The sequence below is a fragment of the Aedes albopictus genome, chromosome 2 (genome assembly GCF_035046485.1).
Source record: "Aedes albopictus strain Foshan chromosome 2, AalbF5, whole genome shotgun sequence".
NCBI lineage: Eukaryota > Metazoa > Arthropoda > Insecta > Diptera > Culicidae > Aedes > Aedes albopictus.
In genome coordinates this window covers 382,512,623-382,526,753 of record NC_085137.1, presented here as the reverse complement: position 1 = coordinate 382,526,753, position 14,131 = coordinate 382,512,623, and the positions used below count along the sequence as shown (strand labels likewise).

The window sequence follows — 14,131 nt, the reverse complement described above, 5'->3', positions numbered from 1 at the left end:
AAATAAAACGAAAGCAAGTTTACTTTTATGATGACCGCAATAAACCTAGCAGCGTCGTAGTTTCTGCTTTTCCACCAACAGATGTCGTTACTAATCGAACGGATCGCCATCTGTTGAGAGTTTTAACAGTTTTATTGTGGTAATAATGATTACCAGAAGGTTTACATATCGGAAAGTTTTGTTTACTCTTAAAATCTGTCTTTATGAATATCTTCAAGTATACTATAAAACATTTTATCAATGGTTTTCATAAAAGCAGTCATAAAACTGTGAGTTTTAATTATTGCTGTAATAAAACCTTAATAAAAATCAAACAAAACCAAGCAGCAATGGAATTGTTACTTGGGATGGAACATTGTTCAACTAGGTTTTTGAACGAGTTTATTGCTACTCTTAATGCGGTTTGCAAAACCTCTCCGAGAGTGGTCCACTTAGCCGGAAGATGCTCTAAAAGAGGTTATCAAGAGGTTTTGATGTATGATTCAGTTTTATTACAAGTTTTATAAAATTGGTCATGAAGATCTCTTGTAGAGCCGAACAAAACTTAAAATGTTACTTGGGATATGTATGCATGCATCCATTGAGGCGCATGTAAAATGTACGCATATCGCCTCCACTTTAACATTCTATTCAACATCTTAGGGCCGATTTCTTCACCTCGGCTTAACCGGTAAGCCAGGCTTACCCATATAGTTAAACCTGGTTCAACGCTTAAGCCAAGGTGAAGAAATCGGCCTTTATACGATCACTGGTTGTCTGGGTCATAGAGTATGGGGATCGACTGTGATTGTGGTTATGTTACGGGGGTTTTCGGCTTCCAGTCTTCGCGTAATCATAAACGGATTTACCCAACAAACATTTTAGCTGTACAGGAGTGGAACAAACCACTCTTAAGCAAACTTTAGTTTAAGAACCTGTCATTCAACTAGTTCTGTTTCGTGGTATGCTCTACACCTGACGTTTCGGTTACATGTATTGAGCCTTTTTCGAAGGATAGATAATCACTCCGAATATGGTGCGAAAGTGACCCGCAAGAGCAAGAGTGTAGGAGGTAAAACAATGCCTAACATAAGTAACCGGTAGTTTTGAAAAGTGCGCCAACGATCGAACTGAGCCACTGAATGGATGACGTGCGACTATGTGCAACACATTTTAACTTACGATTGAATGGAAGCCAAAAACCCCCATAACATATGTCATAGAGTTCTATTTGGGATTTGTCCTGATTTATTTTTCTGGTATTCCTATGATTGCAAAATACACTTCTAGGAAAATACAAGAAGACAAGGGTAACTCTCGCTGAGACCGTCCCACTATTTACACCATGTCTTTAAAAATGTTTAAGGTGGTAATTTTCTGAAAGTCCTCCTCAAAAGAGTAAGAAAAATGCATTTTGTTAATCAATTTGATGGACCCCCCGTTAGTTAGAGCCACAACCATTTTTGCGGACTGCTCGATTTTGATCAATCGTTGGCTCATTTAAACCGTTATAACTCAAAAGTTTCTCCAAAAACCACATCATAACAAAATGTTGTTGAAAAGAGGAAAGATAGAGCTACTATTTACAGTTATAAAAACATGGGTCGGCCATATTGATTTTGGCCGCCATCTTCACTTTATATAACAAAACTGTTTTTTTCACTATGTTGGCAACCACCGATTTTCATGATTCACGATTTTTGCGTCAATCGAAAGCGGGGACATTTTTACACAACATATCAAAAATTTAGAGATGTATCTTTTCCTATCTAAAGTTAATCATGACACGTTTTTTCATACATTTCCATGCCCACCGGCAACGACACCCAACAGCATCAGAGAATACGCCTGCGTGTATACACAACGGCACTTGCAGCCAAATTAGGGAAAATTGGAGGTTCGTTCATGTTTTCAACTGTTTCTCAATGATGCGGACATTGCTTTTTAAAGTTTTTTGGTGTTTTGTAAAGCTGAAACTTTCAACTTTTCATTAGTGGATTCAGATTTCAAATAAAGGGTGAGTCGTTAATTATTGTGCCACCCTACCTTCAACTAATTCGCAAATTGTCTACAGTTAACGAAATGAAACCAAATTTTTACAGTAGTTTAGTATATGTATGTATTCCAACTTTTTGGTATAGGTTCAAATTTAGGATGCGTTTTAGTGAAATTCACGACATTTTCAATTAACGCCCTCTATGTGGACATGTTCAGGCTCCACTTGAAACAAATAATTGAAGCTCTCTGGTTTGTTTATGTGCATCGTGCCTGGTTTTCACCCAGCTCCAAGCTTATGTTTCACTGGCAACCATTCCTGAAGCCTATTGACGAACTTTAAGATGATCCGATAATGTATAATCATTAATTGTTCCAAGGCGCGATACCATGATTTTTGATTTTAGCATGTGATTGTACAACATCTTTTTTAGAACTGTTAACTAACTTTATTCTACATCGGCCGTAATCTCACTGATAACTTCTCAATTCATTATATGTAAACAATAGACAATAAGGAGAAACTGTGCAAAATTTGGTTGATTTTGGTGAAGTAGGAAAAAAGTTACGTTAGTTTGAAAATGGCACAATAATTATCGACTCACCCTTTAAATGTTCGTAAACACTGTGAAATAGCACTGCATTTATGTAAACAACCGGCACCTGGCCCAGTGCGCTAAAGCGTCAGGATTTACAAAAGTGCAGATAACTTTTGATAGAAAAAAGATACATCTCTAAATTTTTGATATGTTGTGTAAAAATGTCCCCGCTTTCGATTGACGCAAAAATGTTGAAAATCGGCGGTTGCCAACATGGTCAAAAAACAGTTTGGGTATAAAAATCCAAGATGGCGGCCAAAATCAATATGGCCGACCAGTCTTTCAAGAGCATCCTTCTACTCCATGATTCAAATAAGCATGCTTTGAAATGATCCCTAATACCAGGATCGTTTTGGATCATGATTTTTTTCCAATCCTAGCGTGCGGGGTTGGTGCATGGGATTCGATCCCAAGATTGAATCCCTACGTTCAAGTACAGTAAAACAGTCGGTAGTTAAGGATCTGGCTGTGTTTGTTTATGGAAGAAAATTGACTCTTCGGGTGTTTGTTACTCGTACCAAACTGCTACGGGTGAAACGCAAAATGATAGGAAGTGTATATGAAAAGCCAGTTATTGAACGCACAATCAAATGCATCACCTTCGGGAAAGACTGGCTTTTTTAGCTTACCTAATTAGCACTGTCTTTGAAGGATATGCCAATGAAGAGCCTGTAAAAAAGGTTCGTGAGGGAATGCCCTGTTTTCCAGGTTAAAGGGTTTGGTGTCAGGCCTTGCGAACCGGCCGTAAAATAATTACTTATCGCTGTATATGGTTTTACAGCCGGCTCGTAAGGCCTGAAGGAACAAGGAACCTCTGTGCGTCAGTTAGGAATCAATCCCGCCGTTTTTGTCAGAATTAGTGAAAATCACTAGGAATCTGTCAGCCCAGAACTCAACTTTTTGCCGTCTCGAAGCGATTTCTTTAGATGGGTTTTATGGAACCCGTTTTCTAAAGCAGAGAATGTACAGATATGCCAGAATAGATGATGTCTCCTGATATTGTTAATCGGACATCTTTGCTAGGAGGCAATTGGTTCCTGAGTAATCTGTCAAAGACAAATTTTTCATCAACACTCATCGAAATATCTATGGTAACGCGATGCATTTCCACTGCTGTGGGAATCAATCAAGGATTGAATCATGGGATTCAATCCTCCCATACATAAGGCATGATTCACTGCATGCCTGGATTGAAATGAAATGAGCGCGTCGAACTGATCATGCTCCTGTGGTTTTGAATCTCAGCAACTCTTGGAGTGAGATTTTTTGAAGACTGTGGCCGACCCAACTTTTTATAACTGTAAATAGTAGCTCTATCTTTCCTCTTTCCAACAACATGTTGTTATGATGTGGTTTTTGGAGAAACTTTTGAGGTATAACGGTTTAAATGAGCCAACGATTGATCAAAATCGAGGGGTCCGCAAAAATGTTTGTTGCTCTAACTAACGGGGGGTCCATCAAATTGATTAACCAAATGCATTTTTCTTACTTTTTTGGGGGGGACTTTCAGAAAATCGCCACCTTAAACATTTTTGAAGACATGGTGTAAATAGTGGGACGGTCTCAGCGAGAGTTACCCAATACTAACTGAAAGAATTTTAGAAGGATCTTCAAAAAAAATCTCAGATGAATCTTTATGAGGGATCTTAGAAAGAATTCTTTGAAGAATCTTCTTGGCGAATCGCAAAAGATTTTCAAAATCCCAGAAAGATCCCAGATCCCAGATTTTCTGGAAATATTATAGAAGGAAAGTCTTAGAAAAAATCCAGAAAAAAAACTACTTGAGCTTCAGAACGACCTTCGTCAGGAGTCAGAATAATTACATTCACAATACGCGCGACGTGAGACGAGACATAAGACTTATAGTTCTTACAATCGTCAAGATATTAAAATTTACCTTTCGTCGACCGGTTTCGGGCGCGATGTCGCCCATCAACAGGACAATGACCGACTGATTGCCTTCAGTTTTCGTACGATGTTCGTACATGCCGTACAGGCCGTTGATGAATGAAGACGACCCGCCCATTTCGTCGTGTCTTTTTAATCTGGTAGACACGACACCCCAGTAGCATCTCTTCTCTTCGGACGTGTACAAACATCGTACGAAAACTGAAGGCAATCAGTCGGACATTGTCCTGTTGATGGGCGACATCGCGCCCGAAACCGGTCGACGAAAGGTAAATTTTAATATCTTGACGATTGTAAGAACTATAAGAGTTATGTCTCGTCTCACGTCGCGCGTATTGTGAATGTCGTTACTGTTCTTACGTTGGCACAAATCACGAAAATTTGATTCAGAATAATTATCAGAAGGAACTTAATAAGCAATTTAAATGTGTGGCTTAGTGGCCGTGTGGCTAGTGTAACATAGTATTCAGTCGTTTTATGCTGGGGAGCACGGGTTCGATTCCCATCGCAGTTGTCAGAAGATGATCTCGATTATGTCAACGGGCGTTGCATGATAACGGACTGAATCTAGTGGTATGCTTCCGTTAAAGAGTAAATAGCTCAATGCCAGCATTGGATATGTCGTTGTCCTTTTTTGAATGATTGAAAACTCCCACAAAGAACTATTGAACGAATTCTAGAAGGATTCCCACGATTTACTTCCGACCCTTCCGAAGGAAGAACCCACATTTTGTGAGTTTGTCGGGAGTGGGATTCGATCCCAGGTCCTCGGCGTGATAGTCAAGTGTTCTAACCATCACACCAGGTCCGCTCCACAGTGAATCATTGTCTTTGCCTCACAATGTACAAATTCATGCAATGGCAGGCAACCCGAGCAGGGAATGAGAACAAAACTATAACAAATTAATAACTAATTTTGTTATTGATAACAAAATGAAATCAAAAGGAGTTTTCGTTTCGATTTTTTTAAATTTAATATCAAATTGAGATATCATTTTGTTATCATATCAAAAACTCAATGATAACAAGATTTGATTTTAAAAACCCAAAATAGGTTCAACATGTTCTTTTGCATTATTTTACTGTGGAGGGCCCATATTCTGCGCAAGACCATTTCATTTATAGCTGTAATAAATTGCAATTCAAACCGATTTTTCTGAATTTTTGAGAGTGCATAGTTACAACAAGGCTCAAATAAGTGAAAAATATGATGTTTATACAAAATATTGTTTTTTATGTGGGCTTCGTGGCGTTAGCGGTTAGCGACGTCAGTCGTTTGGGTATCTCGTAAGCATCGGAGTGTGGGTTCGATTCCCGCTCCAGTCGGGGAAAACTTTTCGTCGAACGGAAAATTGTCCACTGGGCCACTGGGGGTTATATGTGTTAATTCCAATTATTGTTCAATTTTATTGATTCATCTGATATAACATCAGTATCAAAAGGCCGGCTCCAGAGGCACGTTATCCTCATTTTGGGATATTTGTGCCATCAGTCAACATAAAACTTATTCTACCGTCGTACAGAGCCATCTGTGTTTAAATGAATGCCAAAATTTTGAATACCAATTCAAATTTTGAATCTTTTATTTCAGAGCTGTGGCAAATACGGTTTATTAAATATTTTTGAAATTTTAACTGAGTGTTTATTTTCAGTTTAATATGTTAAAACTGCACCATTCGTACTTTCGCATGAAAATAACGGCGAGTTTCACAGTGCTCCAAAGTTTCTCACACTTTGACATACATGAGGGATTGAAATGATATATTATCTTAGCGGTAGAAACGCTGAAAGTCTTTTAAAACTCTTTTAACCTTATTTCACATTTCTGAATCGATCCAATAGTCAAGTTTTAATCTAACAGTGGAAATATAGTAAGATGAAATCGATAATCCTTCGCCATTGATGGCGGCGATTTTTTAAGTATAATATCAAAATGAATACTAAATTTGTTATTAAATCTTAGTTATTACCCTATGTAATTGATAACTTCCTGAGAACTGTGTATGATATCAAGTCGTAAAAGATTGATAACTAAATGAGATATCAACTTGTTATCAATGAGAACTCATTTAGTTTTCAATAAATTATTCCAGAACATTTTTTTGTCATCAGTTTTTTTTTTGTTATGTTAACACTTAAGTCCCTAAGAGGCGAATGAATTTGAAATTTAAAGCCTCTATAATAAACGCAAAAAAAAAACACTTAAGTCATACAAAATGAAAACTCATTTTGTTATCAAAATACGTGATATCTGAAATACTCAATTTGTTTTCAATTAGTTCTCATTTCCTGCTCGGGAAAGGAAGCCTTTCAATTAATAACTGGGAAAATGCTCAAAGAACACTAAGTTGAAGAGAAGCAGGCCAAGTTGCAGTGGGAACGAAGAGCCATAAAGAAAAAGAAAAAAGATCCTTCTGCTTCTCAAATTCCTCAAGGATTTCCTTATCGAGTTTATCCTGGGTTTCTTCTGGTATTCTTGCTTCCTATAGAATTCTTTCAGGATTTCCTTCCAAGATTTCAGAAGTATCTCCATCTCCAGGAGAAATTCCAGAAGAAACAACTTCAAGTATCCCAGAACTCCTAGAGGAGGGATACAAGAAGTTTTTGTATGCACCCAATCGCAGTATAATAAGACGAACTGGCACAAAACTAATACATATTTTGCGTTGCGTGTAAAAGAATGTTGGGTCCGCGTGCTATCTTGTGTCAATAAACTGCACGATTCCTAATTTGTCTTTGAATACTTTTACAGTATTGAGTATCGTTGAGGATAAAACAATGGATTTCAAGACCACATACAACAATCGGAATCAATCTGATTAGATCTTTCTGGTTTTTTCCTGTATAAAAAATTTCTTAACAATATTACGGATCAATATTTGTAAAGGTGAAGAAGGCTGAATACCATAACTTTTGATATCGTTTCAGAGAGCAGGTAAAGGCGCGTAAGTTTAGGCTTTTGAGCCAGGGCATAAGGCTAAAATACCTTTGCCCCATTTCAGGATTCTAGTGCATATGGAGTGACATTAACTTTCTTGTCAAAGTCACTCCCAACACAATGCCATTACTCATGTCAAATAATTCAGTATGACTCAGAGTGATTATTGACATATAATACAAATTCACATGATATCGCCGAGGCAAACAGCTCTTGGCAGAAAGCCTCGATAATAAAGATAATAATAAACAAATAATAATTTATCATGGAAATCATCATGATCGAAATTTAAAAGAATGTAATAAAATTTACAAGACGTGTAACTCCTCATCATTTTTTATTTTTGTGAACTTGAAGTAACTTAAATTCTTTATTTTTAAACGTTAAAAAACTGTGATATATGATGCACATAATTAAAACGTGGGATTTCATAGAAGGTTTCATGATACGTCATATATTTTAACGTAAACTTTTGTTACATGTTATTATCATGTAATAAGGTATGACTCAAAGAGATTGCATGATATAACACAAACAAGCTTTAGATGATGTGTGTTTATTTTCATTTCATGCCTCATTATTTTCTTCTCCTTGTTATTTCTGAAATAGTATTGTACATGATCATCTCTCTCTCTCTCTGAGCTGGAGAAAATAGCTGCAGAATTACAAACTCAGTTGTAAAATTCAATACTAAGAATCTGGGTATTAGACAGGTTCAACAAAGTCGATTTTTTGGAACAAAGCTTATTTGATTCCTTTTAGCGTCTAAAACAACTGTGCAAAATTTGGGAGTGATTGATTGCGTCCCCGTGTTCCGCATTGCGCTTGAAATTTTTATGGAATTAAGTATGGGAAAACGTGATTTATTGCATTTTCCTCATTAATTGGTCAGCGTTGAGTCAGACCAAACCATTTGTTTTTCAATGATCTCGAGAAAATGTCTTGCAAGCACTTGAAATTTGAAATCTCTGGCATTATTTTCAGAAATACTGTTATTCTTTTATGTAATGACACATCTGCATCAAAATAACGTCGAAAAGTTCAGGTTTAACGAATTCCTCAGCTTATCTTTACCTGCCCGAAAAATTGCGTAGTCCACTCTGACTGAACACCGACCAATTGATCCTTATGATCATATCAACTTATGAGTAAAATACAAAAAAGTACGTTTTCCATACTAAAATCCATACAAATTTCAATCGCAATGAAGAATACGGAGATGCAACCAATCGTTTCAAAATTTTGCACAGTTGTTTTGGACGCTAAAATAGATTGAAAAAACTTTGTTCCGGGTTGATGCGATCAATTCTGGATTTTGCATACCAAGAGAGCCGTATTGAGAACCACTGTGACAATGAACAAAGCAGAGATGTCGCAGCTCCTACACGAAGTGTATGAAATGCTCAATTTGATTCTTCTAGATGATTGCACACGTTTTTGCCGCAGTTGTATTTTTCTACACTATGAATATTTCTGGATATTTTATTTATGTTCATTATTAGATTGATTGATTGATTTGTCTTTATTTATGAAACTGTCAGCGCTTGGCTGGTTCGTCTCTTTCATTATTAGAGTATAATGGGGAAAAATCCAAGTTTAGTTGAAAAATTCATGTGTATTTGAAAAAATAGTATCAGTCAAGCCATTTTTGCAATAGTATAAAAATGTGTACAATTTGTTGCACAGATTTTTCTCCTTGCACTTGTCATATTGATGGATAAACGTACCTAAGACTCATTTTATAATAAATTTCACTCTGTAACTTATTACATAAAAAAAATACATCTGCAGCTTTTTTCTCATTATGCAATTTATTCCAGTTGCATTATAGGCAGGAGCGGAAAAGGGCGTAATTGATACTGAAATGTGTTGTATGAAATAGAAGATAATATCATATTATGATACTGAATTGTATAAACGCCATTTTTTGCCATGTTTTTACAAAACATAATAGCACAGACAAACAGACGTAACACCTTGAACGATTTTCATGGATATCCATCGCCCAGTTTACACTACCATCACCTGGTGGAAAAGTTGCACGAATCACTGTGTTGTGCCATATCGTCAACAGAAGGCGCTAGTGTGAAACGTCAAACGCATAGAAAAACGATGCGCGCGCCTCTAGCTGTGAAAGCCACAACTATGAAAATTTAAAATGATCGTTAAAAGCGTGGTCGATGGAAATTTCGCAAGTGTTACGTCTGTTTGTCTGTGATAATAGATTACCTAGTTAGACCGTTCGCAATGCTGTTTTATTTTGTATGGCGAGTTTTAAAATTTTTAAAACTCGCCATACAAAATAAAACAGCATTGCGAACGGCCTTATATCTAGTTATTAGGGCATAAAGTTTCAAAAGGATGATTTTTTCAGCACGAGTGGCACATTTATTCAATGAGGCCTTCAATAATCACTCATTCGCTCAAACTAATGTTAACCTCGGAACAATTTTGTGCCTCAATGCTGTGATCATGAACCGTAACCATGATTGTTTATGGATTTTGCGTACCTTGGAATTGTGGATTCCCCTTCAAATTTCTAGCGAATTCGAAACAATCCATTCCAGAGAAATGGTAAATATTTAATCGTATCGATGCAATGACACACACAAAAACATCACTGTTTACTATATGGTCCAACGGTCGAAGACAGCGACAAGGAATGTTCCTTTCGTCAGCTGGAACTTATCAGCACGAATAGGACTATGACGACGACGACCAACAGAGAAGCACTCGGTCCGGTCGTCGTCGGTGCGATAACCAAAGGAAACACCCATATCGGCCGGCTGCTGGCTGAGGCTGCGGCGCGTGAATCGTCGTCGTCGAGCCCAACTGTTTGCTTGGTTTTCTATTCCACCTACCTCAAATTATCAAAGTTCATCTTGAGCGTCTTGATGTTCATGTTCATCTCGTAGAACGATTGCGAAGCCATGTCCAGCAACTGCGAGTGCGATATCGTCAGCCAGATGTTGTAATCGGGGGTGAAGCGATCCTGCAGAGCATCCACCACCTGGTGGAAGGACTCCATCTGTTCGCACTTTACTTCGATGGTGTTGGCGAAGAAGCCATGCGGCGAACAGGTACAGGGCGATATCTCCCGCCTGACCGCACAGTTCAACGACGCACTGGCCGTCATGCCTATGATAGTGTACAGTAGCGTTGCCATGATTGCTGGTCCAGAACAACTGTGTTTCTCTTGAGATCACTCACTCTGCTTTTAACACATTCAACACTTGGCGTGTGATAAGATTCTTCGTACTACGTTTCCCGATAAGCTTCACTTCATTCACTTGGTTTCTGGTTTGTTTTGTGCACTGATGTTGGATTTTCTGTTCTACGTAGATTCGTCTGGAGTTGTTTTGGGTAAGGGGAGTTCCCCTATCCCTGGTGGTTTCACTTTACTTCCAATGATCACTCATTCATTCAGACTAATGTTAACCTCGGACCAATCAGAGCTTGAAAACGTCCGTCAGCTGGCGCCAAAATAAACACACAATCATTCAACAGGGAGCTCTATCAAGAGAGGTCGGCGATAACACGCCAGTGTAATCGAACTTCGCGGTCAGCACCTGACCGCTGTATGTTTCATAAAAACCGAAATCTATCAAATATACAAATGATTCCCCCCAGAAACCTTTGTGTCGATGTTGATTCACAGGCACAGCTCGGAAACGGCTATTCCCGGTCACTAAATTCGAATCTGCCGCTCGGCCGCTATCACTGTTCCAACACACAATAACGATTAGCACCAGAAACACTATCGCCGAGAGATGGAAAAGAGCACACTCCACGCTCCTCGCCGAGCGTTAATTATTATCAAAATCTATATAGAAAAATTACAAACACTTTACACACAGCCTTCACCAGTGATAATCAACGACGTTACGATGTTGACCTCCCACCACTAGCTGCTAGAGACGCTTTGGCTTCGGTTTCCAGCGATGTCTGCATCACAGCGCGGTCAAAAATCTACTGAGAGCAGAACATTTGAATATGTTCCTTTTAAAAACATCGGGTTCCTCGCGAGCAACGTGCAAAAGATGCCGTCGTCCCTCGTCTATTCGTCCCGACTCGAGAAGCTGCTGGGCCGGCTAGGGTGAACCGGGTTTGATTGTTTCTTACATATCAATTTCTTCGTCATGGTGTATTATAAAAATATCTTTATTTAGGTTTGTATCTCTCTAGGAAGTTTTGATATTAGGATATTTGGATAAATCGGAGTAATTTGGCCACCTTAACTTTTTGAAGCCGGAATTTTTCCAAGCGTTATCATGGAGTTTTTTTTTACGTTTTTATGTTGTTTTGGTGGTCAATAGCAAAAAACGGTAGAATATAATGCAGAATTTTTTTTCTGGATATCCTAGGTCATCTAAACTATTATTGAGTTTAGATCCTTAAGTCTACGGGTGTAACGACAACTTCTTTCATTATACAAAGCTACGATTTGTAATCTATCATGTCCAGTAAGTCTGCTGAAAGTTCAATAGACAATATCAGATCAGTCGGGATATACTAGGTCATACAAACTGTTCTTGAGTTAAGATCCTAAAGTCTACGGGTGTTTCGGCAACTTATTTGACTATGCAGTGCTACGATTTGTAATCTATCATGCCCAGTAAGTCTTTTGAAAATTCAAAAGACAGTATCAGATCAGTCGGGATATCCTACGTCATCCAAACTGTTCTTGAGTTAAGATCCTAAAGTCTACGAGTGTTTTGGTAGCTTATTTCACTATACAATGCTACGATTTGTAATCTATCATGTCCAGTAATTCTTCTGAAAATTCAAAAGACAGTATCAGATCAGTCGGGATATCCTAGGTCATCCAAACTGTTCTTAGGTTTAGATCCTAAAGTCTACGGGTGTTTCGGTAACTTCTTTCATTACACAAAGCTTCGATTTGTAATCTATCATGTCCAGTGAGTCTTCTGAAAGGTTAATAGGCACTATCAGATTAGTCGGGATATTCTACGTCATCCAAACTGTTCTTGAGTTTAGATCCTAAAGTCTATGAGTATAACGGTAACTACTTCCATTATACAAAGCTACGATTTGTAATCTATGATAGATTATCTATCATGTCCAATAAGTCTTTTGGAAGTTCAATAGACAATATCAGGAATATCAGGACAATAAAGGAAAATATCAGATTAGGCCGGATATACTAGGTCATCCAAACTGTTCTTAAGTTTAGATCCTAAAGTCTACGGGTGTTTCGGAATTTTCTTTCATTATACAAAGCTATGATTTGTAATCTATCATGTCCAGTAAGTCTTCTGAAAGGTTAATAGACGATATCAGATCCGTCGGGATATCCTAGGTCATCCAAACTGTTCTTGAGTTTAGATCCTAAAGTCCACGGGTGTAGCGGTAACTTATTTCATTATACAATGCTACGATTCGTAGCTATGCGTAACTACCTATTCGTAGCGATCATGTCTATTAAGTTTTCTGAAAGTTACAGTGGTTGTTTTTATCAACTAAGCTTCATAACAGTAAGGAAGCCCATAATATCCCAAAAATATATAACAACGCTTATTGTTCCTCTAACTACTTTGGTAAGTATACAGTGGATTATGTAACACTACTTAACGTAGTAGAAAAAGCTATTATCACAAGTGTAGACCTGAAGCTATAGTCTCCGGAGTAGTTTTGTTGATTTGGAATATCTCAAAACTATCTTGAAATGACTCATGATATGCCAGGGGGTTTACAGATTACAGTTCATTGTGAGAATAACTGCTGTTACTATCAAGAGCTAAGCTTCAGAAAAGTTTGGACGACCCTCAATGTCCCAAAGGTTCATAATAATATATAGTAGACGTCACGTTGGTCCAGTCACCGCCATTGATTATGAAACGTTACTCAGTATGTCAGATATGGCGAATGTTACGAGAGTAGATCTGAAGTTCTGAACTCAAAGATAGTTCCCAACAAACAATACTGCTGTACAAAGGCTAAATAATCCGCTTTTAAGCCTGCTTTTAAAATTTTTGACTGTTTCAGCTGTTATTCAGCTATGATTGTTACTTGGGTTTGGGTAGTGTCTCTAAATGACATTAGAGATTTCAAGAGCTTTACGGATATCAGCAGATTAAGCTATGCTACAAAAGTTCAGCTTATTGGACGCAGTGGCTTAATTTCCTCAACAGTGGAGGAAAAAAAGCTATGCTTTTATTTATGGTGAAAACATATAAAGTTATTCTTGTAGATTTGAAGGACTTCATTATAGAACAGTTTGGACGTCCCTGAATATCCCAAAGGTTTATAATAAGCTAACAGACTTTATATTGCTCCAGTAACTGTGGTTGATTATGTAACGTTACTCAGTATAACAGATACGGCTACTGTTACGAGTTCTGACGTTCTGAATTCCAAGGTAGTTTGGCTGACCTGGAATATCCCTGTAGTGTCTATAAATGGCATTGTAGATGTCAAGAGCTTCACGGACCCCAGTATGTTATGCAATGCTATTATTGTCTTGTAGATTTGAAGGACTTCAATATAGGACAGTTTGGAACATCTAGAACACCCCAGAATATGAAACACCTTTCTATATTCTTGACCATAGCTAAATGAATACATATAAACGTAGCCCACAGTCAAGATGAGTTTTAGAACAATTGGTATGGCAATTATTTCGTTTTTCTAAATTTCATAATGTTCAGGATGTTCTAGGTTTTCCATGAAGTCCCAAATACAAATATTTTCA

The 14,131-nt window shown here is 37.7% G+C and overlaps 1 protein-coding gene across 1 annotated transcript in view; it reads right to left on the bottom strand.

Moving 5' to 3' along the window:
- Positions 1–11,398, bottom strand: part of LOC109425652 (insulin-like growth factor-binding protein complex acid labile subunit) — a 54,463-nt gene extending 43,065 nt beyond the window's left edge. Inside the window, exon 1 of the mRNA XM_019700893.3 lies at positions 10,281–11,398. Coding sequence (XP_019556438.1) covers positions 10,281–10,585 — 305 coding nt within the window. The 5' untranslated portion in view covers positions 10,586–11,398. The remainder of the gene's footprint in view (positions 1–10,280) is intronic.
- Between the last annotated feature and the right edge of the window lie 2,733 nt (positions 11,399–14,131).